The sequence below is a fragment of the Gopherus evgoodei genome, chromosome 15, assembly GCF_007399415.2.
Source record: "Gopherus evgoodei ecotype Sinaloan lineage chromosome 15, rGopEvg1_v1.p, whole genome shotgun sequence".
Classification (NCBI taxonomy): Eukaryota; Metazoa; Chordata; order Testudines; family Testudinidae; genus Gopherus; species Gopherus evgoodei.
In genome coordinates this window covers 27,810,145-27,834,360 of record NC_044336.1, presented here as the reverse complement: position 1 = coordinate 27,834,360, position 24,216 = coordinate 27,810,145, and the positions used below count along the sequence as shown (strand labels likewise).

General features: G+C 60.3%; 2 protein-coding genes across 8 annotated transcripts in view; one reads left to right on the top strand and one right to left on the bottom strand.

The window, feature by feature from the left end:
* CARD14 (caspase recruitment domain family member 14) overlaps positions 1–17,387 on the top strand; it is a 24,828-nt gene extending 7,441 nt beyond the window's left edge. For 4 of the 7 annotated variants that reach the window (XM_030533888.1, XM_030533892.1, XM_030533891.1 and 1 more), the window contains exons 2-21: positions 419–637; positions 1,409–1,546; positions 2,359–2,684; positions 4,815–4,985; positions 5,162–5,281; positions 5,696–5,821; positions 6,425–6,583; positions 7,270–7,395; positions 7,652–7,788; positions 8,134–8,228; positions 8,703–8,814; positions 9,506–9,695; positions 11,723–11,849; positions 12,179–12,416; positions 13,093–13,156; positions 13,572–13,683; positions 14,023–14,196; positions 14,591–14,706; positions 15,280–15,395; positions 16,118–17,387. In XM_030533888.1, the coding sequence (XP_030389748.1) occupies positions 419–637; positions 1,409–1,546; positions 2,359–2,684; positions 4,815–4,985; positions 5,162–5,281; positions 5,696–5,821; positions 6,425–6,583; positions 7,270–7,395; positions 7,652–7,788; positions 8,134–8,228; positions 8,703–8,814; positions 9,506–9,695; positions 11,723–11,849; positions 12,179–12,416; positions 13,093–13,156; positions 13,572–13,683; positions 14,023–14,196; positions 14,591–14,706; positions 15,280–15,395; positions 16,118–16,325 (3,074 nt within the window). In that variant the 3' untranslated portion in view covers positions 16,326–17,387. Of the gene's footprint in view, positions 1–128; positions 638–1,408; positions 1,547–2,358; positions 2,685–4,814; positions 4,986–5,161; positions 5,282–5,695; positions 5,822–6,424; positions 6,584–7,269; positions 7,396–7,651; positions 7,789–8,133; positions 8,229–8,702; positions 8,815–9,505; positions 9,696–11,722; positions 11,850–12,178; positions 12,417–13,092; positions 13,157–13,571; positions 13,684–14,022; positions 14,197–14,590; positions 14,707–15,279; positions 15,396–16,117 lie in introns of all 7 variants that reach the window. The other 3 variants (XM_030533887.1, XM_030533890.1, XM_030533889.1) reach the window with 3 other exon arrangements.
* SGSH (N-sulfoglucosamine sulfohydrolase) lies at positions 17,240–24,216 on the bottom strand. The gene is made up of 8 exons (XM_030533897.1): positions 24,131–24,216; positions 21,999–22,159; positions 21,510–21,615; positions 20,489–20,639; positions 19,863–20,019; positions 19,463–19,544; positions 19,069–19,272; positions 17,240–18,248 (listed from the first exon to the last, which is right to left on the bottom strand). Exons 1-8 carry the CDS (start codon positions 24,207–24,209, stop codon positions 17,689–17,691), a joined length of 1,500 nt encoding a protein of 499 aa, XP_030389757.1. The 5' UTR covers positions 24,210–24,216; the 3' UTR covers positions 17,240–17,688.

Genomic DNA, 24,216 nt, shown 5'->3' with positions numbered 1-24,216 from the left:
CGGGGGGGGGAGGAAGGGCCATTCTGGCTCATTTTAAGACAGATTCTTTCTGTCTTGTTTAAAATCATCTGTGGTCCCCCCTGCCAGCCAGAGGCCTTCCTTTTAGAACCTTCCCCTTCTCTCTTTAGTCAGTCTTTGAACCAGACGTCCTCCCTCCATCATTCCTTCTGGCCTTAGATCTCGCCATCGTCAAGGCTTCCTGCCATGTGCAACACAGAGATTTACGCTAACCCTGATTCTCCAGTTCTATAGTTATTCCACATTGTCCCAAACCACCATGAAGAATCTTGTCTTCCCAGCGACCGCTGATAGGTAACCCGTAATGTGCCCTCCAGGGCTGGGCCTGGTCTTTCACCAGCATCACTCTTCTCTTCCTCCTGCTTTTCTCTCACCTCCATCCCTCCTCTGCCCCTGGTAGGCCCTGCTATGGCAGTCTCTTGCCAGGCAGACACGGAGCTCCGGGACCTGGATGAGGAGCAGCTCTGGGAGATTCTGGAGAGCCATCGCTACCGGATTGTGCGCAGCACCTGCCCAAACCGGCTTACCCCCTACCTGCGCCAGGCCAAGGTCCTGGACCAGCTGGATGAGGAGGAGGTTCTGCATGGCCCCCAGTTCACCAACAGCGCCATGAGAGTGGGTGAGTGTCCGGGACAAGGGTTCTTCCCTGAGGGCCCCTGTCACTGCCGCGGCCTGAGGGCCCCATCCTGGAGCTGCTGCTCATGGACAAGGGCTGGCTGGGATCCCCTCCAGAGCTGCTAAGCACTGACCCTTAGCCCGCAGCTCAGACCAGCCGTTCCTGCATGCGCCGCCTCTTTCATCTTCCCATAGGGAGCAAGAGGCTGGGGCCAGCCCTGGGACCTGGGGCTGCTGCCTGGCAGTGCACTTCCTGCAGCACGGGGCTTGCTGAGAGTCTGCCTGGGTGCACAACGGCACCTGCTGCCCTCACATGTTGCCAGCAGCTCCCGGTGTGGCGCCCCGGGGTGTTACCTCTCGCCCCGGCAGGCAGCGCTGGGGACAAGGCTCTCGGCTTGGTCCATGTTTACATGCATTCACTGTTTCTGGGGTGCTCACAGCTTGCTCTGCTGTATCTTGCTATGGAGACGTGCCCAGCTGGTGCCTGTGGGCAGACCTGGGATGAGAATCCCCCCTCCCAGCTCCACCCATGTGCACCTGGCCTCAATCTTTTACTTCTGTTTCTCTTTACACAGTGTCAGGTGACTAATTAATGTGGGCCTCACAGAGTGGGTTTGATACAGGCCTGGAGAGAGCTGCAGGGCCATCGGCTCAGCCAGGCACCAGCCGGAGCCGAAAACAGGGCCTTTGCGGGGAGCCACATCTGGCTCCAGGGGCACTCTTGGTCCTGCTAGGCTGTGGTCAGCGGGCCTGTGTTTTTCTAACCCATCTCTAGGTCACATGTTGGATCTTCTGAAAACCCGGGGGAAGAATGGAGCCCTGGCCTTCCTGGAAAGCCTGAAACTTCACAACCCCGACACCTACACCCTGATAACTGGCCTGGAACCCTCCATTGATCTCAGCAACTTCAGTGGTAAGTCGGCCCCTGCTGCCGGAGCTGTCTCTGAGCCAGGCCAGCTGTGAGGGGAACCCCCAGCCGCGAGTCCTCACTGCAGGACAGCACGGGAGGACAGCTGGAGACTGCTTCTTAACTCACTAGTCGCTATTGTTCTGCCTGGGTCCGGGGACTGGAGCTGGGTCGTTCCACCAGCGCATGGCGGTCGTAATTACGACATTGCTTGGACACAGGCCACAATCTTGCCATGTGGAGGGCATGAGGTGGAATACAGGGGAGGAACCGTAACCTGTGTCCATAAAATGCCTTGGCTACTATTGCAATGGTACTGGCAGAGCAAACTGGCCCCAGCCCACGGACCAGGGCAGAGCCGAGGGGTGAGCTATGGGCGTCTCTGAGACAGGCACCGTCAGTTCATTACACGCACAGACAGCACCCAGCACGACAGGGCACCAAGCCTTGACTGAGGTCTGTAGGCTCTACCACAGCAAAAATCATCAACGACAGTGTTCTACAGCCATCATAAATCACCCGTCTTATCTGCTAGGGAAGGGACGTCCCTCCACTCTCCCTGCCCTGGGGAGCACCGGGGAGGGGACAGGCAAAGTCCTGGGAGGGCATTGGGCTGCCTCTAGGAAGTGGGAGCTCCTGTGAAATGTGTACGGCGACTAGTGAGCCGGGGCCCCGTCCCTGCTGCTGATCCGGGGTGAGCAGGGGTCTGGGGCTCAGAGCCTGCTCAGAAGCGCTTGGCATGCAGGACGATAGAGCATGGGCTAGGGAGGTCTCTTGGCTGATTCATGCAGGCCAGAGCTGATCTCCCCTCACCGCAGGCCTGATCGAGACGTCCAAGCTGACCGAGTGCCTGGCGAAGGCCGTGAACAGTTTGCAGGAGGAGCTGACCCAGGAGAAGCACCAGAAGGTGTCTCTGCTGCACCACTGCCGCCAGCTGAAAGACCACGTGTCCCAGCTGGAGGCCCAGAACAAGTGTCTGCGGGGCATCGAGGCCGAGCATAACCGCATGAAGAGGGAGGTCAGCTCCCATTTCCACGAGGTGCTGAAGCTGAAGGATGAAATGTACAACCTGTCCATGCACTACACCAACGCCCTGCAGGAGAAAGACCTGGCCATCACGCGGAGCCAGGGCCTGCAAGAGGAGGTGAGCACAACCCCAGGCTGCTCAGAGGTGGCCTCGGGGACCTCGTCACAGCACCAGTGCCCAGGGCAGCGCTGCCTGCCATGGACGTCCCACCAGGGACATCTGGCCCCGCTGGCTGGGTTTGCTTTTCACCCTACAGCCCTTGCTGATATCCGGCCCTCAGTGCCCCTCCTCCCCTAGGGCTGGCACATCGACTGCCCCCAACAGTCCTGCAAGTCAATAGCTGGCTTCCCTAAGGGGGTGGGACTGGTGGGCCGGGGCACTGGGGTAGGGTACCCCCTGGGGCCTGTAGGGCTCTTCCTTGTTAACTCGTCCCCTTCATACCAGAGCCCCTGCCAAGCCATTCATGACAGCACAGTGTATGCTTCATTGTCTCCCAGGCACCTAGCAGGCAGGGCTGGCGGGATCCTAGATCTCCACCCCCAGCCTGTCGAGTGCTGCCTGAGAGAGAGCGGATGGCTGGGCCAGCACCCGGGGCCATGCGCACCCTACCCCACCTCTGTGGTGTATGAGGAAGGCCTGGGGGCAGTGGACGCACCATACGAGGGTGACACTGACTTGCCCACCCAGGCCCCTGGACGGTGTGAACTGGGATTCCCTTTTCTCTTTGCCCGGCTGCAGTGTGGGGTTCGGTCACTCTGCTCTGGCTCCCAGGGGGTTGAGTGGAGTGTGTTCCTTACTGGCGTTCCACAGGTGGCTCTTGGACGTGTTGGACCTTTCACATGAGTTACACCTTTGATCCTTGGGAAATTAATACAAAATTGAACAAAGCAAAAAGGCTGGGCTTTCGCTCTCCCACTAGGGTTCACAACCCTCCAGGATTGTCTTGGAGCCTCCAGGAATTAAAGAACAACCTTTAATTAGAGACTGTATCCAGGAGCGATGCCAGGATTTTTGGCACCCTAGGCACAGGGCCGGCTCTAGCCATTTCGCCGCCCCAAGCATGGTGGCACGCTGCGGGGGACGCTCTGCCGCTTGCCGGTCCTGCGGCTCCGGTGGACCTCCCGCAGGCGTTCCTGCGGAGGGTCCGCTGGTCCCGCAGCTCCAGTGGACCTGCCGCAGGCGTCCCTGCAGATGCTCCACCGGAGCCGCGGGACCAGCGGACCTTCCGCAGGCATGCCTGCGGGAGGTCCACCGGAGCAGCCGGCTGCCCTCCCAAATCCTGGTGGCGGTCGCCTAAATGGAAGCGCCGGCCCTGACTGTATCATGTGATGAAACCTCCAGGAACACATCCAACCAAAACTGGCAAACCTCCCCCAGACTGGTGCCAAGGGCCCTTCAAACAGTCTGGAGAGGTGGGATCCCCCCACTGTTTTGCTCATCGAATCTGAAATCACCTTAGTAACAGAAGTGCTGACAACCCCCCAAGGAGTCATGTTGACATTTCTGGCTCAGAGTTGAGAATCGTTTTTCCTCCCTGCATCAGCACTTTATAAACATGTCTCATGTCCAAGAGAGAAGACAGCTGTCTAGAACAAAGAGTGGGGTACATGCTCTAAAATGAAGTGGGGTAGGGCTGTGTTCTTGACAGGGGCGGCTCTAGGAATTTTGCCGCCCCAAGCACGGCAGGCAGGCTACCTTTCGCAGCAAGCCTGCGGGAAGTCCTCCGAAGCCACAGGACCAGCAGACCCTCCGCAGGCAAGCCGCCGAAGGCAGCCTGCCTGCTGCCCTCATGGTGCCCGCAGGGCACCCCACTGAATTGCCGCCCCAAGCACGCGCTTGGCGTGTTGGGGCCTGGAGCCGCCCCTGGTTCTAAAGTGAATGATCTAATCTCTGTTACAGAGCTAATGTAGAATCCTGGGTTCTAGAGCAAGCCGTGTGCCACATTCTAGAACACAGTCCCACGTTCCAAAGTCATGGTCAGGGGGGTTCTGTTCTAGAGCAAAACAGACCAATCTCGTCCTTTCAGCAGTTAACGTGGTCTTCTCAGCTTGGTGTAAACACTCAAGTTGGGGTTCTAGAACATGGCCCACAGTTGTGTTCCCAAAAATGCAACATTTTGTGCACACAACAAGGCAGCCGTTCCCACTGTAGATGCTGGGTTCTAGAGTAAACCCTGGGCGTAGTGTAGCTGGCATGACGCAGCTGAGTGTAACGTTAGGGACCTGTGCTCTCCTTGTCCTTTGGCAGCTGTATCTGATGAAGCAGGAACTGCAGCGAGCCAGGGTGGAGTCCTACTGTGAGAGGGAGAGGTCCCTGCGCATGCCCAGTGATCTGCAGCCACAGGCGGATGAGCTGCTGCAACTGAGGGAGGAAAATGAGAAGCTCCAGTCACTGGTGGTGCTGGAGACTTTCAGCCTGGTAAAGCCTCCCCCTTCCAAACTCCCTCCTGTGGACAGTCCGGGAAACACGGGGTGCCTGGTGGGAACAGGGTTTGCTGGGGAGGCAGATCCCCTAGTTCTAGCTGAGATGCATAAAGGCATCCTCGTTCCTGACCTTGGGGGAGCCCTGCTAACCAGTTGGTGTTGCTTGGCCAGGTGCAGAAGGATATCCTGGAGCAGAACCTGGATGAGGCTCTGGAGGGCAAACAGGAGCTCCTTGATCGAATCCACTCACTGAGGGAGCAGGCAGTGATCGCTGAGAATCAGCGCAAGAAGGTCAGAGCTACCAGGCCTGAGGAACTGGGTTACTTGTTGGTAACAGGTGCTGGAGCGGGGAGGAATCACCCCTAAAACGAGGAGTGGATCAAAGACAAACCTGAGGTTTATGGAGCAGAGTAGCTTCTCACAACCTCCTTCCCCATACCATGGGGTGTCGTCTTCTGGCTGGCCTTCCTAGCTTAATGCCTGGCCCCACTAGCCACATGGGTGAAAGCCCTGCCTCACCACACAGCATGGAAATCTGGCCAAGTTTCCCTATGCAGGAGGGATTCTTTGGGGACTGCAGGTAACCTTGGAAGACCAGATCCAGGATCCGTCTCCCTCAGGGCGGGACAACTGTTCTTGGGGGCTTTCACCTGTCCCCTTTGCTGACTCCCTGCTGCCCACCTGACTCTCTGTGTCTCCCTTCAGTATTGGGAGGAGAAGGAGCACACTCTGATTGAGTGTCACAAAATGAAGGTGGATTGTGAGATCTACAAGGAGAAAATCAGTGCCTTGCAAGGGCAAGTGGCCGAGCTGCAGAAGGAGCGAGATCAGGTACCCAGGGGTCCCTGCCTGCCTGGCTGGGTGCGGTTGGAGGCCTTTCTCGTTATGGGCGTGGCTGATTGCATGTATAGCCCCTGCTGGGGGCGGGGTCTCCCTCTGGGCCTGCCCACTACACAGCTGGGCTCCGTAGCTCAAGTTGTTGTGGCTGGTGCTGCAGGTCCCTGGTTCAGACCCTGGTGCTGAACAAAGTGGCTGCATGCGCACAGGCTGATTTTGGGGGTGCTCTTTGGCCAGTGTCATGCAGGGGGTCAGACCACATGGTCCCAGTGGTCTCTGCTGGCCTTGGGATCGATCGATCCACAGTGAATGGAGATTCTTCCGCTCGCTGGGCTTGTGGCTGTGTTCAGAGCCCAGTGACCATGTGCCGTGGGGCTGTGCTTCAGCTGGCTAGCTGGGGTGCTCGTTGTTTGTAGCTATGGCCTCCTTCCCCTTCCCCCATCTCTCCATGAAGTCATGCAGCCCTGAGCCGGTCTCTTGCGCTCTCTGCCCTGGCTACACCATCAGTGTCTGCCTCCCGCACCCGGCTGTTCCTCGCCCAGGGATCACCGGCACTTTGCTCCAAACCTCCCGTCCCTGATGTGTTTGTCCCCCCAGGCATACGGCGCGAGGGACACGGCCCAACTGGAGATCTCCCAGAACCTGCTGGAGAAGGATTCCCTCCGCAGGAAAGTGTTTGAGCTGACGGACCAGATCTGTGAGCTGAGGAAGCAGGCCAGTCAGCAGCAGGCAGAGCTCGGCAGCAGGGTGCACGGGGTGAGAGGCTGGGGCCTTGGCACAGCTCCTGTGAAATCCAGCTGCTCCTGTGCCCAGCTCAGAGGCCAGATCACAGCTTTTTGGCCACCAGCCAAGACCCCCCCCCAGGAGATGGGCACAAGCTGGGATCCCCGTGTCAGCCCGTCTGGTAACACCTGTCCTACACCCTCTTCCTGCGTGGGAAGCGGCCCTCATGGGCGGTGGGTGAACAACAGGCTTGGGGAGGCTAGCCCCTGGCCTGGCTCACCCCTTCCACCTGAGGCTTCACCCCCTCCTGCCCCACTTCCATCCCCAAGCACCCCCCCTGCTATGGGTCACCCGGGTGCCTCCAGCCCCAGAGCACTGGACTGGTGGGCAGGCGGTACGTAGCTCTGCCCCAGAGCACCCAGCGGATGGCATGTGGCCTCCCCCTCAGCCTGGGAGCACTCAATTGTGTGGCCCCAGCACAGGGGGTCCCCCCAGCACTGGGCAGCCCCGTCCCAGCTGCCCTATCTCCAGCCCCCACAGGCTTCCCTTCCCAGAGGAGGAGCAGCCTGCCTGGGCAGCAGGAGGGGGCCTTGGGGCAGAGCGTGGGCTTGGCCATGTGGGGCTGTTTGGGGAGGCACAGCCTTCCCAAGCCTATTATACCAGTCGCCCATGGCCGCCCTTTATGACCCCCTTCTCTGTGCTCTTTGCTTGCTCGGCAGGTGAAGGGGGAAGGTCTCGCTTGCCTGGAGCCTGAGGAGCAGTGGCCAAAGAGGAAACAGCGGCTGGTGCGCATGCACACCCTCTGCCCCGGGGACAAGAGCCAGGGCAGCCTCAGTGTGTCCGAGGTGCGGGACCCTTCTTGCCGTCCCCAGCCCTGTGTCTTCCCACGCAGCCCTGGGGAGGCTCCTTTCCCCCTGGGTGTTCCCCTCGTGGCATGATGACAGCCAGGGACCATCAAGCCCTACTGCTGAGGGGAGGGCAGGACCCGTCTTGTTCTGGCCACAGCTCCGTGGGCATGAGCCTGGCACGCGGGGCCCGGGCATGGGAATGAACAGCGAGGTTAGCAATGGCCAGTCACGCTAATGGCTCCCTCCCTTGCAGCTGTGCTCAGATTTCAGCGTGAGGACGAGCCACGAGCTGCCAGAGAGCTTCCGGTCGTGCAGCCCCATCCCGCCCTGTAAGCTCTCCCTGCAGAGGAGAGCCACACAGGAGTGCCTAGAGAGCTCCCTCTCCACGAGGTACTTCCCCATCTCTTCCAGCCTCTGCAGGGCAGCACGATCGCCTGGTACATGCTGCAGCCCTGGTTTGCACTGTTCCTAGCAGCACATCGCTTGCTGGGTGGGGTGTGGGGCACAGGGTTGCTCATGCTGCAGGGCCTTCTGCTTGGCATTACCCCCAAGTGCCAGACTATATGTTCCGTTAACCACTAGCCAGGGCTGTTTGAAACCCAGCCTGCTTGGGCCGTGTGGCTCCCCGTCTTCTCTCCAGCTGTGCACCTGGGTAGCGGGATGCTGTGGGAGGAGCACGTTCCTCTCTTCTGCACAAGCTGACCTGCCTCGTCCCCTCTCTCCTGTCCCCTGCAGCAGCTCCCAGGAGTTCCTGGAGGTGGATTTCAATCACATTGCAGGGGAGAGGGCAGAGTCATCTGACTTGGAGTATGAGAAGGTGGAGAAGGATGGTGGGTGTTTCCTTTCCCTACTGGCAACAAGCCGCTGAGAGCAGACTCTGTTGTCTCTTTGCATCACCCAGGGGCATGACCCAAGAGCCTTGTTTCCATGGGCAGCTGAGGGTCTCGTGACTTCACCCTGTCTGTCACTCCAGCCCTTCCCCCCCACTGATGCACTAATAGGCCACCATGACCCGAAGTCTGGGATCCTCTGCTGCAAAGCAGGCCCTCCCAGCCCAGGTACCATCACCACAAGGAGTCCAGCAGATGGATGCAGGTGGCTCCGGGGGCCATATCTGTACTGGGTGACAGCTGATCTCTGGGCTCACCAGCCAAATGTGTGTGGTGCTAGCAATGGACCCTGCCTCCTGCCCAGGCTGCCACAGAGGGGTGCGGGGGGAGGGAGGGCTACTGAGGGAAGGGGCCTCTTCATCCTCCATTGCTTGTCCCTTTGCCTCCACTGGTTCAAACTGTCCTTCATTTCAGAGGGCAATGCCCGGCCGCTCGCCTTAGATGAGAGGTACGTCACGCTGCCCGCGGATTTCTGCCCCCCATTAGGGAGGGCTCAGTGCCCTCCCGGAGCCTGGAATAAAGCAGGGTAAGAGCCTCATCTCTGGGATCTTGGTGAGAACTCCTAGGCCTCCAGCTCCGAGGACGCAGCTGTCCCTGGGCAGAGCTCTTTGTTTTCTCGCATTCGCTCTCTATGCGCTGAGCTCTCATGCAGCAGCTCTGGGGTAGAAATTCAAGGAGTGCTGCTCTCCCTCTGTTCAGCAGAGGGTCTGCTGCTGCCTTTCATCCAGTTCAAAGCAGACTAGATCGCGGGGCTCTGACAAACTGTAAGTGCACGTCAGCCGGGTGCACACGAGCATCCAGACCAAGCACGCAGGCTAATGCGGGGAGATTCACACCCAAGCTTGCTGCAGTCCCATTGTTCCTGAGCGAGGACTGTCGAAGGCAGGAATCCCATAGTCACTTGGCCACAGCCCACGGGCCACACCCACCTCTCCTCCACACGTGTGCACGGGGCTACACACCACTGACAGAGGAGGGGTGGGGGCTGACCCCCGGCAAACCTCGGCACCTATGAAGCTTTGCCTCTAGCTATCGCTGGTTCCTTGCTACACCTTGTCCTGTGTTTAGCACAGACAGGGGGAAGCTTCGCTTCCGGGCCCTTAGTGTGAACCCCCTACAAGGTAGTAACCGTGGGGGAAGTGGGGTGGTGCAGGGTGGAGGAGGGGTTGCATGGAACTGGCTTTGTTTCCGCTGCCTCACATGAAGTGTCTCCTCAGCACGCCCATTCGCCGGCGGCCTGCACGGCGGATCTTGAGCCGCATCACCACCATTGCCTTCCATGGCAATGCCCTGCTGGAGCAGATCAGCATCATCGGGGGCAACCAGACGGGCATCTTCATTCACGGGGTCACTCCTGGCTCAGTTGCCGACGAGATGTCTCTGTCCCCAGGCAGTCAGATCATGGTGGTAAGGGGCTTGATGTTGCCTCTCTGCCCCGTATCTCTCCCTCTCAGCCTGTGTCTGTGCCTGCCCACCCACCCTGTATCTCTCCCTCTCAGCCTGTCTGTGCCTTCTCGCCCGCCCCGTATCTCTCCCTCTCAGCCTGTGTTTGTGCCCACCTGCCCCATATCTCTCTCTCTCAGACTGTGTCTGTGCCTACCTGCCTGCCCCATATCTCTCCCTCTCAGCCTGTCTGTGCCCGCCTGCCCACCCCTTATCTCTCCCTCTCAGACTGTCTGTGCCTGCCCACCCACCCTGTATCTCTCCCTCTCAGCCTGTGTCTGTGCCCACCCAGCCACCCCGTATCTCTCCCTCTCAGCCTGTGTCTGTGCCCGCCCTCCTGCCCGATATCTCTCCCTCTCAGCCTGTGCCCGCCCACCCCGTATCTCTCCCTCTCAGCCTGTCTGTGCCCGCCTGCCTACCCGCCCACCCCATATCTCTCCCTCTCAGCCTGTCTCTCGTTAGTCCCTCACACTTGTCAGCAGCCACATTGCTCTGAACTAAGAAGGCCCAGAACAAATGCCCAAGCCTGGCATCTCCCCGGTGCTGAGTTGTTGTAAGCGCTGCTCTTGAGATGAGCAGCCCAGCCAAGGTCCTGACTGATGGGATCTCGTTAGACCACGGCGGGTGCCTGGTGTCCTGGCTGAATTCCAGCTCAGACGGCTACGTTCACAGAATCATAAAGACGTAAGGCTGGAAGAACCCTCAGGAGGCCATGTAGTTCATCCCCCTGCCCTGAGGCTGGGCCAGGGTCACCTCACCCATCTCTGCAGGGGTCTGTCTAACCTGTTCTTACAAACCTCCAATGACAGGAGTTCCACAGCCTCCCTTGGAAGCCGGTGCCAGTGCTGAGCTGGCCTTAGAGCTGGAGAGTCTTTCCCAATAGCTAACCTAACTCTCCCTTGCTGCAGATTAAGCGAATTACTCAGTGTCCTACTTTCAGTGGCCAAGGAGAGCAATCGATCCCTTTCTCTGCCACACAGCCCTTAACACAGCTGCAGACTGGTATCAGGTCCCCCATCCCCCGGCTTCTTTTCTCAGGACTAAACAAGCCCAGGGTTTTCACCTTTCCTCATAGGTCAGGTTTTCAAAACCTTTGGTCATTTTTGTTGCTCTCCTCTGGGCTCTCTCCAGTTTGTCCATGCTTCTTAAAGCGAGATGTCCAGAGCTGGACCCAGCACTCCAGCCGAGGTCTCCCCATTTGTCCTCTCTCATGTGCCCATCGGTTCCGATGCAGCAAGGAGATGGCTTTCCACTCTTGCCCTAAGGAGCTGGGTCGTGCTTCTGGGCAACCGCCAAGTTCCCCTCGTGGCAGGGCGGCTCCAGGCCCCAGCACGCCAAGCGCGTGCCTGGGGCGGCAAGCCACGGGGGGTGCTCTGCCGGTCACTGCGGGGGTGGCAGGCAGGTTGCCTTCGGCGACATGCCTGCGGAGGGTGCACTGGTCCCGCAGCTTTGACGGACCTCCTGCAGGCATGCTGCCAAATCCATGGAACCGGGGACCTCCCGCAGGCAAGCCGCCGAAGGCCGCCTGCCTGCCGTGCTTGGGGCGGCAAAATACCTAGAGCCGCCCCTGCCTCCTTGGGTGGCTGCATTTTGGTGGGGGGAAGCGAGTGTGAGTTGCCAGAAGCTCGCAAGCGCCTGTTCACCTGCACCTGAGGCGCTGGTGTCCAGACCCCAGCTAACAGACTGATTGGCCCCAGTATATCTGCTGCCTGCCTTGCAGCTGGGCTGCTTTGTGCCTAATGGCACCGTCTGCATGCAAGTGTCCTGCTGGCCCATTCTGTCCTTCCAATTCACTCCTGAATAGCCAGGTCTCTGCTTCCACCCCTCGTGACCCTGCGTCCCAGCCCCATCCCTTCGGGGAGCTGGGGAGCAGATGGGCATAGTTCATTCTCCCCGAATGTGCGTCTCTCCCGGACGGGGCTGCGGGCCCCCAGGTGAGCGTTCTCTTTGCTAAGCCCACCTTGTCTCTCTGCACCTGCTGCCCTCTGCAGGTGGATTATGAAGTCACAGACCCAGCATTCAAGGCCATCCTGGAAGATGCAACCCTGGAGGAGGCACTTTGGGTCCTGAAGAGGGTGAATGGCTTCTGCTGCCTGTCTGTCAGAATGAACGTGGAGGGTAAGTCCCTCTCGTGCCCTCCTCAGACTGCATCTATCCACCGTCGCTGGCTCCTCCAGCCATGTGCAGTGGGGAAGGGCTGCAGCCTTCTGCCAAGGAACCCCTGGAGGCAATTGCTGCTCATTGGCACATCCCTCTCCCATCTCCCTGCTTCAGTTCCCTGCACGGTCCACCCTGTAATCCCTTCCAGTCTGCCCCAGTCTCTCCTGCTGTATCCGCACGGCCTCCCAGACTCAATGCATCCCCTCCTCGCTGCACACTCCCCTGCCCATGCCCTGCTGCATACTCGTCTCTCCCACGCCCTGCTGCCCTCCTCTCTTGCTCTTCAGGTTACAAGAGGCTGGTGACTGACCTAGAGAACAAGGTGGTGACCTCGGGTGATTCGTTCTACATCCGGGCTAACCTGGCCCTGGAAGGGAAGGCAGCGGGGGAGCTGCCGGTGCAGTGCAGTGACATCCTCCACGTCACAGACACCGTGTTCCAGGGCAAGAGCCAGTGGAGTGCCTGCCAGGTGAATCCCTACAGCATGAAGGACATGGATGCAGGCATCGTCCCCAACCACTACCAGTGAGTGGCCTGTGCAGCTGTGCCGGGGGGAGCTGCTGCCTGCACAATCCCCTTCATGCAGCACAGTCCTGCCAGGGAGTGGCATGGTCCCATGCAGCAAAGAGAATTTCCCTGGCCTGGCACAGCTGCTGACCGTGACAGATGTGCCCCTGTGGTACCAGCCTAGCACAGCTTTTGATAGCTCAGGCAAGGCTGGGCACAGCTCCTCTTGGGCATTGCAAGGTGTGGCACAGCCCCAGATACTGCCCCCGGCCCCTCAGCCTCCACCCACCAAGAGCAGGGGCATCCTGGGCTCATCAGACAGACGTGTCCCAGCACTGGGGGGGACTGCAGTCCATCGAAACCTCCAAGATGCCTGCAGTCTTGTCCCCCAGATTAATATTCCTGCTGCTTTTGCAGCTGCCTCAGGGTATTTAGTGCCCCTTTCTGGCATGGCACAGACAGGCCCATCTTCTGCCAGGCTCCTTTCCAGCCCAGCCAGCTTTCTGCTTGTGTCCTGGACTCTTTGATGCTTTTCTTTGGCTCCAAGTCAGTGGCCCTTTTATGGCCTTGAGCATGTGGCTGCAGCAGCCCGGCCTGCATGGGGAGGGTTCACTGGCTGAGATACCTGCCCCCTTGCCTGGGGCTAGCTAATCCCATCTCTAACAAACCATGCTCTGCTTCTCCTGCTCTCTAGGGCTCAGCGACGGCTCATCGGCCTTATCCAGGACATGGCCCAGCAGACCACATCTGCTCGTAAGGTAACAGAACTTTCGGCTCAGGGGACCTGGCCTGGAGGCCTGTGTGTCCAGAATCCCTGGGGAAATATTCACTTTCTGTGCCCTGGCCTCTGAGCAGGGCCCTGCAGAGGCGCTGCAGCCATGGGGGAGAGAGGAATGGAACAGTCGTCTGAGCAGTGAATGCCATGTCATGGACTTGGGGCAGCCCAGGGGTGGAGGTTAATTCTGCACGGTGGGCTAGGTGGTATCCAGGGGGCCGCCACTTGGCATACGGTGAACAACCATTTGGTGCATCCATCAGACCAGTTTACAGAAAGTCAGACAGTTGCTGAACGTTGGCTGAGCTGGTGTCAGGGCTGGCATCTCACCGGTGGTGGGAGGGGGCTGCCCTGCATCCCTGGGGTCTAACTCAAGGCCTCTCCTCTCTCACCTGCAGGTTTCAGGGGGGCAGCCAAAGCTGGTGCGGATCATCAGCACAGACAAGAGCAAGATCAACCCTCTGTGGTCGTCCATCGACTGTAACGTCTACGATCCCAACCAGGCGGACGGTGCGTTCAGTTAGCTAGAGCTGTCGTAGAGCCCAGAGCCTGCCTCTTGGGGCTGGCCAGGTGAATCCCAGCACTAGCCCCCCTAGAAATCCAGCCTAGAGCCACCAGGCATCTGATGAACAAGGGCACAGGCTAGATTGTTCTTGCTGTCACACTCAGCTGGGATCAGGGCTCCACAGTGCTGTCCGCTGCGTTCCCTTTGCTGATGCCAGCCCCCTGCCAGCTGCCATGAATCCGCCTCCTCAGCGTAACCCCAGCCCTGTAGCTGCCTGGCAGCAACAGAGGTTCTAGTGCTCTGGGTTCACCTGCCCATCCTGTTGTCCCTTTGTGCCTGCCCAGCCTGCCCCCAGATCTGCCTGCAGGCAGGGAGCTGCTTCACGCTGATGCCGTACACGCTGGTGAGACCCCACAAGCTGGCCCAGCTGTGCCCTGTTCTCTTTGTGCCCACGCTGCTGGGGAAGATCCTGAGCGACAAGCTGTGCCTCTCCAAGGGCTTTGAAAAATGCCCGTCAGGTACGTCCTTGCTGCATCCTCTCACTGTTGGACATCCTGCCGGGGCCATGCTGCGCGCAGGCTCCCATCCCTTGTGCTCACGCAGGGGCATGGATCCAGGTGCCAGGGCTGGCAGCAGTCAGGGCTTGCTCCCTGCTACCCCGCTCCCTTATGCCCTGCCACTGAAGCCCCCTGATCTCCCCACATCTGGGTAGAGCATGTCAGTGCTGTGAGTTCACATCCCCGGTGCCCTCACACTGTCACAGGAGCCAACGCTGCTTTGCTGGGTGAGTCTCTCCCCAGAGGCCCATGCTGCCTGAGGTGGCATGATGTGGGGGGAGACCCCATGAGGCCACTCCCGTGAATCAGACTAGGTTATTTCACTTGGCACCTTCCCCACTTTCCCTTCACCCAGGACTCTTGTGTGAGGCCGAATGCACAACCCAGAAAGGAACTTTGGTCCGGGGAAAGAGGGAGCTGGACAGTCACTGCTGTGTCACACGCCAAGTGCTTCAGCTGCTGCTGGAGAAGGTAACAGGTGTGGGGCTGGAGGCAGGCTGGGACACTGGGCCAGCAGGAGGGACTGAGATGGGTGCTTTGGGCTCTGATATTGGAGCCTTCCCTGACTGGGAAGCCAGCAGCTGGCAGCGTGGAGTTGGGAAGGATGGGAGAAGAGTGAAGGGTTTCTGGTCTCAAACCTGCAGCAGGTCAGTTGATGTTTGTTACCTGCATCCCCTCAAAGGCTGCCCAGAGAGAGCTGCAGGGCCCACAGGTAGGAGGGGCACCTGCCATGCCTGGGTTAGGAGCAGATGGGACAGAGGCACCTACAGACACTGCATTGAGACCTGCCAAACCTCCCCACTACCCCACTGTGCATCTGCGTCCGTTAAGCCCAGTGCCTGCAGCTCCCACGCTGGGGAGCAGAGGGTGAATCTGTATCCAGAGCACAGCAATGGGCTCTGTGATGCTCCCTGGCCACAGACTCTTTGGCTCTTGCCAGGGCCTATTGGGTCACCAGCAGCACCAGCCCTGGCCTGCGCCTGTCCCTTCCCATGGTGAACCCACTTGGTGTCAGCCCCTCGTTCTCTCCCCGGCTCCCTCTAGGACGTGCACAGCCTGCTGGACATGGGACTGGAGTGCGTGCGAGCCCTGCACGCCGCGGGGATCTATCCCATCCTCCTCCTCGTTTCCATCAGCGAGAAGAGTGCCAAGAAGCTCAAGTATGCACCACGTATTACTCTGGGCGGAGACGGGCTCCGGGCCCCGCCCAGGGCAAATGTCTCCTGCTCACCGGAGACTGCTGGAGCTCTGGGGAATGGGGGCCTGGGCCTGCCCTCCCCTGGGTGCCTCGTGCCATGGCTGCAGCAGCTGAATGCCTGTGTGTACCCAGTGGAGGGGATGCGAATGAGCCACAGGGTGCCCCCGAGGTTGGCTACACTAGTGATTGATGTAAATACAGTCCAATAGCACCCAGCAGCCTGGCCGGGGTGAGCCCTTCCCCAGTGCATGGCTGAGGGAATGTTCGCGCCCATACCAGGGGCCTCGAACAATAACCCTGTGGGCTCTACAGCCCCGTGTTTTGGGGGGACTCAAGGCATTTCCCCAGGGCAGGTATCATCCAACCTGTGCACGGCAGGTAAAATGCTCATGCTCAGGTGGTTCGTCAGAGCCAGAGCTGGGACTGGAACCCAGGAGTCCAGGCTCCCAGCTGCCCACTAGGTGTATTGACAGTCACTAAGCCACGCTTCCCAGCAAGAGGCAGGCCTGGAACCCAGGAGTCCTGACTCCATCCCCTTCTCTAGCCCCTGGACAAACAGTGAAATCCTGGCTCTAACGTCAACAAGAGTTTTTCAACCACTTCCTCTTGCCGCCCTAGCTGGCTTTGTGCTGGTCACACGGCTCAGGGCGTCCCTCACGGAGTCTCCCGCGGGCTTTGTTTCAGGAAGGCACTGCAGCGCCTCGGAGCGACAGAGGAGCAGCTTCTGGACTGTGTGCGGAGAGAGGAGGCCCAGCTGGAGAAAGTGCCCTGCCTGTACGGCACCGTCGCCCCCGACACCTGGAGCGACCTGGACACACTTGTCGGTGCCGTGCGAGCAGCCGTCGCCAATGAGCAGAAGAAGATTGTGTGGCTAGAGCAAGATCTTCACTGATCTCCCTGGACACAGGGGGGTGGGGGGGAACCGTCACCTTGGCAACTCTGCAAATGTCACCTATTTAAACCAAGAGTTTGGTTTGGGGTGTGGGGAGGGGGAGGTTTGAAAGACCCTCTTACCTAAAGGGTTAATGGACTTCGCAGCGCTGGGTGAGCCCCCTGCCTGCCCAGCTGGCCTCTGCCCCGTCAGCAGAGAAACACAGTAACTCTAGTTCAGAGAGAAAGAGGCCGGTTTTAATGCCATCCCTGTCATGGTGTGAAAGGGCAGCTGGCTGGGGTGAGCCGGGCTGCCTCTGAACGGTGTCCCTGGTGCCAGAGCGGGTCCCCGGGCTGGGCAGGGCACCCTGCCTGGTGCTTGGGCCCCTCCACCTGTTCTCCTAGCCTGGCTCTAGCTGCTGGGAAGTGCAGTCACCAGCCCACCTGCACAGGGAGGGAACAGCAACTCCCGCAGGCCTTGCCATGTCCCCTGCCTAGCTGCCCCCACGGGTCTGCCTCGTTGTACTGGGTATCCCAGCTTCCCCTGGATCTCTGCGCACCCTGCTCCCAGAGCCCTGGGGATAGCAGGGAACCAGGACTGAACAAGGTGTGCTCGTTCCAGGGACTGTAAATTCTGTAGTTTGCTAAATTAAACCTTGTCGTTACTGTGTGTTCAGACCCCTCCTGGCCCGCCCTGAGGTGGTGACACCAAATCCAATGTACTGGCCCTATGGAGAGGGGGCTCTCAGCTCCTCCATGGCTAGCTGGAGACTCCCTGGCAAATGGGGCAGAAGCCCCGATGTGGGGAGCTCCCAGCAGCACCAGTCCCAACCTCCAGCTGCAGGAGGTGCTGTTGGAGCCACTGCAGGAAGAGCTGCAGTGAAAAGTGGCTTCAGCAGGAGATCGGCGCAGAGGTTAGGTTGTGAGTAAGCCGAGGACGTTCTCCCAGCGACTTTACTGAGGTCATGTATTTGACAGCTTTCTGGTTGGCTGCAGTCCAGCGCTGCCTGTTGCTGGGTGCGATGACATCCCACTGAGGAGGAAAATGTCCCGTTTTGAGCTTCAGGGGCAGATGCTGTTTTGACACACAAAGCACACGCCAGCTGTGTGAATGCGGGAGTGGGACCAGCCCATCTCTGGTTGCTTCCCCACCTCGTGCTAGACGGAGGGTGGCTGGAGCTCTGGAGTGGCTGTGGGGTCGATCTGTGGACCCCAGAGGCTGCATGTTTAGGTACTTGATGTCTCATTTGGCAGACGAGCTAGCTGTTCCCGTGAGGGTTCTGGGGCTGTATCAGGATCTGGGGAGGAGCCGAGGGCCAAGCAGGACCTGGGGCTGGGCTGATGTAAGGAATGCAGGCAGGACTCCAGCAAGGTGAGGTGGTGACTCACAGTTCATTGTAAAGTGGCTGGCACTGGGGGCTCAGTTTTTCCTCTAAGACGCCGTCTGGGGCACACACCCAAGGGTCATTAGTGTCCCACTGCCACTTCAACAGGTGGGCTTTGAGCAGCTCCAATACCTCAGCGTACTGGGAGTCGGAGGCCAGGTTCCGGCTCTCAGTGGGATCGCTGCTCCGGTCGAACAGCTCCCAGCGGTCCCTGTAGTAGTACTGGTGCAGGGTCCTGTTCCAATGGGTCGGCTGCCTGGCTCTAGTCCGGTTGAGCAGGTCCTGGAAGGTTGGCGAGACGTAGAAGTCCTGGTCAATAGGGAAAGGTGTTCTGAAGTTGAGATTGTGGATCAGGTGGAACTGCTGGTGCTGGATAGCCCGCATGGGGTAGTACATGGTGACCTCGTGGTGGCTCTGGCTGCTGAAGACGGTGATCCAAGGCTGCTCTGACACCAGGGCTGGCAGGAGCGATTTCCCGGTGAGCTGCACTGTTTTGGTGCCAAAGATGCTGTAGCTGGGATAGGGGATGGCAAACCAGTCCAAGATGGTGGGCGTGAGATCTGGAGAGGGGAAAAAGAGCGCAATGGTTGCAACTGACAAGAGGAGTGGGGCAGAACAGCCCCTGAAGAGAGACTCGGTTCCTGAGAGAGAAGGGGGCAGAACCCAGCGGGAGGGTGGAGGTCGTCCCAGGAACTTAGCTGGGCCCTGTGGAAGTGATGGGTGCTCCCCGCCATTCCCGTGGGACCTCCAGGGAGAGTCAGTCACCGGCATGAGCCGCTGGAGGACAGGGCTCCTGGGCCTCTCTCCTCACGGCCTCTTTCCTCTCTTTCCAGCCTCACCCCTTTGCTGGGCTCCCCTTGTGCAGGGAACAGCCTCCTGCTTCCTGCCCCGATGCCCTTTTCTCCTTCACACCCACTTCCTCCAGGCATCCCTCCCACACTGATCCGCCCACCTTGCTGCAGCCCTGAGCCATTGTCCCCCGTTGGTTTGTGAGCCCTCTGGAGCTGGGGCCAGCCCTGTACATCCAGGGGTTGCCCACCTATCCCACAATCCCCTCTCCCCGGGGGCGGGGCACCTTCATGCTCTCAGAGTCCATCCTCCTCCTTCCAGCACCAGACTGGTTCCCGTGGCATTGGGGATTGCACGGCTCACTCTCTTTCGGAAAGACAAGCAAATCCATCCAGCGGGGAGAGAGTCGCCTTTTGGGCTGTGGAGCCAGGACTTCACCTCAGCCATGCCCGTGAGGTCAGAGCATGGGCGGGGCAGATGACACATGATTTGGCATTGCTCTACACAGCACTGTATGGAAGCCCCCCCACCCAACTCCCCTAATGACCCCAGCCCCTGCCTAGGCCACAGAGAAGACGTGACTGCGCTTACCCAACAGGCTGGCATAGGCCTGGCTGACCTGCCCCCAGCGCTCGGTGTGTTTGGGGGAGGAGACCAGCAGGGGCTCAGCAGTGCCCGACCAGTACAGGTTGGTCCTGCCGCTGGGGAATGGGATGCCGTTGTCGGAGGTGTAAATCACCAGCGTGGTGTTGTGCAAGCCGGCGCTGCGCAGCTCCTCCAGGACCAGCCCGATCCCTGCGTGCAGAGAGAAGAGCAGAGCTGTGTGGCTGCTGGGGGGCACCTGAACTTTCACCCAGCAGGAAGGCTGCCTCCATCCTAGCTCCCCACCCCAGTGGAGGGTGGATTTTCTCCTCTCACCCAGCAAGGCCCTACACTGGGGGCTCAGGCCCCCACATCCTGCTGCCCGACCACAGCTAGTACTTGCCTTGGTCCATGCGCCCGATTGTTGTGTACTGAGCAGCCAGGTCAGCGCGAGCGGCTGGAGTGTCTGGAACGAAGTACGGGAGCTGTGGGGGGAGGAAACGCAGCAGCTACTAAGCGCTGGAGGTTCCAAGAGCTGTGGGGAGGGGACACAGGAGGTGGCAGAGCTGAACTGAGGACAGACCCCCTGCCAGTGACTGTGGCTCCATCTCCATGCTCAGGGCTGCTCCCCTCCTAACTCCACACATCCCCCCATAACTCCTTGGAGGTGGGGGTGGGGGTGTGAAGGACCAGGGTCACCCCAAGTCACTCCACAGCTTTGCCTGCAGGAGCCTCTTTCCCCACTCTGCCGCCCAGCTCTGGCCTGGAGCGTGGGGAGCTGGTTCCTAGCGGCCCTGTCCTACCTGCACGTGCTCTGGGCTGTACAGCTGGGGCTTCCAGTCGGGGATCCAGCCCATGCCGCTCTCGCCATTGCCGAACTTCTCACAGAAGGCCCCGTACTGGGGCTGGGAATGGCCGCAGCGATGGGGATCGTGGAAGGCGACGTACAAGAAGAACGGCCTGGAAATCCCAAGAGGCGAGTTTGTGACTGCAGCGCTCGGGAGAGGCTGACAGCACGGGTCGAGCAGGAAAGGGCTGCTCAAGCATGGCCCGAGGCCTCCCACGGACCCCAATCCTAACCCTAGCTCTGGGCCACCATCCAGACCCAGTGAGAACGCTAGCTTATGGCCACCAACTGGCTCCAACCAAAGCCTGGAGCTACCTGCACAGAGAAACATCAGCTCGTTTCACCTGTGATGAATTGGGACTTGAAGACAAGCCCTCAGAGCTGCAAAGCTGGTTCCCATAGAGCCCCCGAGGGTCCCCAAGATGGGCTGTGGAGCCAGGGGTAACCTGATGGAAGGTGCTGACCACTGCATCTCCCTGTAACTCAGGCACAGGGGTACCCTGTGCATCAGGACCAGGGTGCTAGGAGGCAAGGTTGCTCAGTCCCAGAGAGAATCCTACAGCAGGGTGTGCAGGGCCTCACCTCTCGTCCTGGCTCTGCAGAAATTTGCGGACGAGCAGTTTGATCCGGGTGATGTTTCTGCCCACCTGCAGCACAGAGCTGTTCTCCTCAGTGTACGCGAAATCAAAGGGATACACTGTCTCCGGCCCAACATGCTTCTTCCCAATTATCCCTGCAGGGGAACGAGTCCTGGCACGTCAGGAGCAAGCATGTGAGCAGGTAATTAGAGCAGAGGATGCTGCTTCGGTCTTTCCATGCTCCCCTGGGGCGGGGTTAGGAGTTGCTTGGGGCAGCAGGGAAATACTGGCTTGCTCAACCACATTAGGCCTATAGATGCCACTGGTGTCTCTAGATACAGAAATGAAAGTGACAGGTCCAGGCAGAAATGCAGTCAAGACCCCAACTAGGGGGTAGGAGCAGGATCAATAAAAAATTGACGAATAAAAAAAAAAGAATTTTTTAAATTAAAAATTGGATTTTTAAAATTTAAATTAAATCCTGAAAAAGACCTATTTAAAATTAAATTTGATATTGACAACCTATGTTAAGACCAAAACTTACTGTCTATTAAAATAATTTAAATTAAGTTTAAAAAGTAGTATTTAGCAATATATGTTTGCATCCTTCTGGTTAGCAAAACGAAGCACCAAATGTAGTATAAAGGCTGCATATTTAGCTGCAAATCAACAGGTTTGAATGGTTACCAACCAATGAGAATCAACCTTTCTTTAGGAAAATGAGAGGAGGACAAATGCAAAGCAAGGTTAAAATTGCGATTTAAATCAAGGTTTCCTGCTTGCTGATTTAAATCATGTCTAAATCGGTGACATCAATCACTTTGATTTTGTGTGTGTGTGTGTGTGTGTGTGTGTGTGTGTGTGTGTGTATGTGTAGAACTTAATGAAACTTGTCTAGTGGGGCGGTATCTTAGGCACACGTTTAGCTGCCCACCTCTCACAAGCGCGGATGGGGTTCAGTGAGATGTGGAAGGGCTTTGCACACTCTCCCACTCCCCTCTCTTCCCAGCACCCTGGCTGTTTACCTGTCCGGATATGTGCCTGGCTGAGCAGCAGGGGAAGACTCTGCACCTTGTCAAAGGAGTTGAAATGATGCACGTCCTGGTGCAGCCCATACATCCCATTTTGGTGCTGCAAAACAGAGACCAACACTGAGACAAATTGGCCAGAAAAGCACGTCCCTGCCCCGGCTGCCCTGCAGAGCCAAACCACGGCTGTCTTCAGGTGCCACGGGCAGAGCGTGTGCTACCACTGAGGCACCAGACACTGGGACTGGGCAACAGGCCATCAAGGGAAAGTGGAGGAAGACCCATCGCTTGAGTCATGGACAAAGCCCCAGAACAGGGAGTGTAGGGAACGAGCCTTGATGGGCCTAGGGAAGGACTAGCTGAGCTATAGGGCTGGATGCCTTACAAATACCGACAGCCAGGTGCTATCGATGGGCCCAGCAAGCACCTGAGGCAGCAGAACCACACCTACTCCCCTGCCCAGCGCGTGGCTCGGGACGGCTCTACCTGGGGTAAGCCGGTCAGGATGCTGGCCCTGCTGGGGGAGCAGCTGCTGACGGAGGTGAAGGCGTTCCGGAAGACGAGGCTGCGCCCGGCCAAGGCGTCCAGGTTGGGGGTGTTGATGGCGGAGTTGTTGTACACGCCGCTCTCAAAGCCACCATCGTCCGCTGTGCAGCAGGGAGAAGCAGGGCAGATTGTGAGCTCAGGGCCCCTGGGGGGAGGCTAAACTACAGGGGCTCCGTGGGGACCTGTAACTGGCACTAGAAGGGGGGGGGGGTATTTGTCCCCACAGGCTGGTCCACAGGAGAGATTAAGGAGTCTGCTACAGGTGCCAGCGGGGAGACTCTCCTCTAGCTCACAGGCGATGCTCATGCATCTGTTCTGCAAGCCTGAGCTCAGGCCCTGCCATGGGCCCCGCAGTGCTGGTTACACGCACCCCAGGCCCAGCAGCGCAGGAGTTGTGGTGACCCAGGCGGCAGAGCCCGCACTGCTCAGGCAGTTCCTGTCCCAGGGGCTGGCTGCAGCGGGACGCGCAGTTAGTCAGAGCAGTGACTCTGGGATCCCCTTCCTGCAGCTGCTCCCATGGGGATGAGTCACCGCGAATGAGTTCGTGGCCACTAGGAGCTTCTCTAGGGGTCTGGAGGAGTCTGATCTAGGGGCTGCTTGCTGTTCCCAGGGTCTGGGTACCAGGAGAGTCTAGCTTTGGGTGCGAGATCCCTGTGCCCAGCCCAGGGGCCATCCCTGGTGCCAGTGTGCCTGCTCTGGTGGTGGGCCCCGCTTCCCAGGTGCCAGGGTGCCCGGTCCGGGAGCTGGCCCCGCTCCCCAGGTGCCCGGTCCGGGAGCTGGCCCAGGTGCCCGGTCCGGGAGCTGGCCCCGCTGCCCAGGTGCCAGGGTACCCGGACCAGGAGCTGGCCCTGCTCCCCAGGTGCCCGGTCCGGAGGCGGACCCCGTTTTGCAGGTGCCAGGGTGCCCGGACCGGGAGCTGGCCCTGCTCCCCAGGTGCCTGGGTGCCCGGACTGGGAGCGCACCCCGCTCCCCAGGTGCCCGGTCCAGAGGCGGACCCCGTTTCCCAGGTGCCAGGGTGCCCGGTCCGGGAGCTGGCCCTGCTCCCCAGGTGCCCGGTCCGGAGGCGGACCCCGTTTCGCAGGTGCCAGGGTGCCCGGACCGGGAGCTGGCCCTGCTCCCCAGGTGCCTGGGTGCCCGGACTGGGAGCACACCCCGCTCCCCAGATGCCCGGTCCCGAGGCGGACCCCGTTTCCCAGGTGCCAGGGTGCCCGGACCGGGAGCGGACCCCACTCCCCAGGTGCCCGGTCCGGGAGCTGTCCCCGCTCCCCAGGTGCCCGGTCGGGGGCGGACCCCGCTCCCCAGGTGCCCGGGTGCCCGGTCCGGGAGCTGTCCCCGCTCCCCAGGTGCCCGGTCGGGGGCGGACCCCGCTCCCCAGGTGCCCGGGTGCCCGGTCCGGGAGCTGGCCCCGCTCCCCAGGTGCCCGGTCGGGGGCGGACCCCGCTCCCCAGGTGCCCGGGTGCCCGGTCCGGGAGCTGGCCCCGCTCCCCAGGTTCCCGGTCGGGGGCGGACCCCGCTCCCCAGGTGCCAGGGTGTCCGGACCGGGAGCTGGCCCTGTTCCCCAGGTGCCCGGTCGGGGGCGGACCCCGCTCCCCAGGTGCCCGGTCTGGGGGCGGACCCCATTCCCCAGGTGCCAGGGTGCCCGGTCCGGGAGCTGGCCCCGCTCCCCAGGTGCCCGGTCCGGGGGCGGACCCCGCTCCCCAGGTGCCCGGTCCGGGGGCGGACCCCGCTCCCCAGGTGCCAGGGTGCCCGGTCCGGGAGCTGGCCCCGCTCCCCAGGTGCCCGGTCGGGGGCGGACCCCGCTCCCCAGGTGCCCGGGTGCCCGGACCGGGAGCTGGCCCTGTTCCCCAGGTGCCCGGTCGGGGGCGGACCCCGCTCCCCAGGTGCCCGGGTGCCCGGACCGGGAGCTGGCCCCGTTTCCCAGGTGCCCGGTCGGGAGCTGGCCCCGCTCCCCAGGTGCCCGGTCCAGGGGCGGACCCCGCTCCCCAGGTGCCCGGTCCGGGAGCTGGCCCCGCTCCCCAGGTGCCCGGTCCAGGGGCGGACCCCGCTCCTGCAGTCCCCCGGGCCGCACTCACCCACGAGGAGCAGCACGTTGCGGGCTCGGCCGGCCCGGCCCAGCGCCAGCAGCAGCAGCAGCGCCCAGCGCAGGCCCATGGCGACC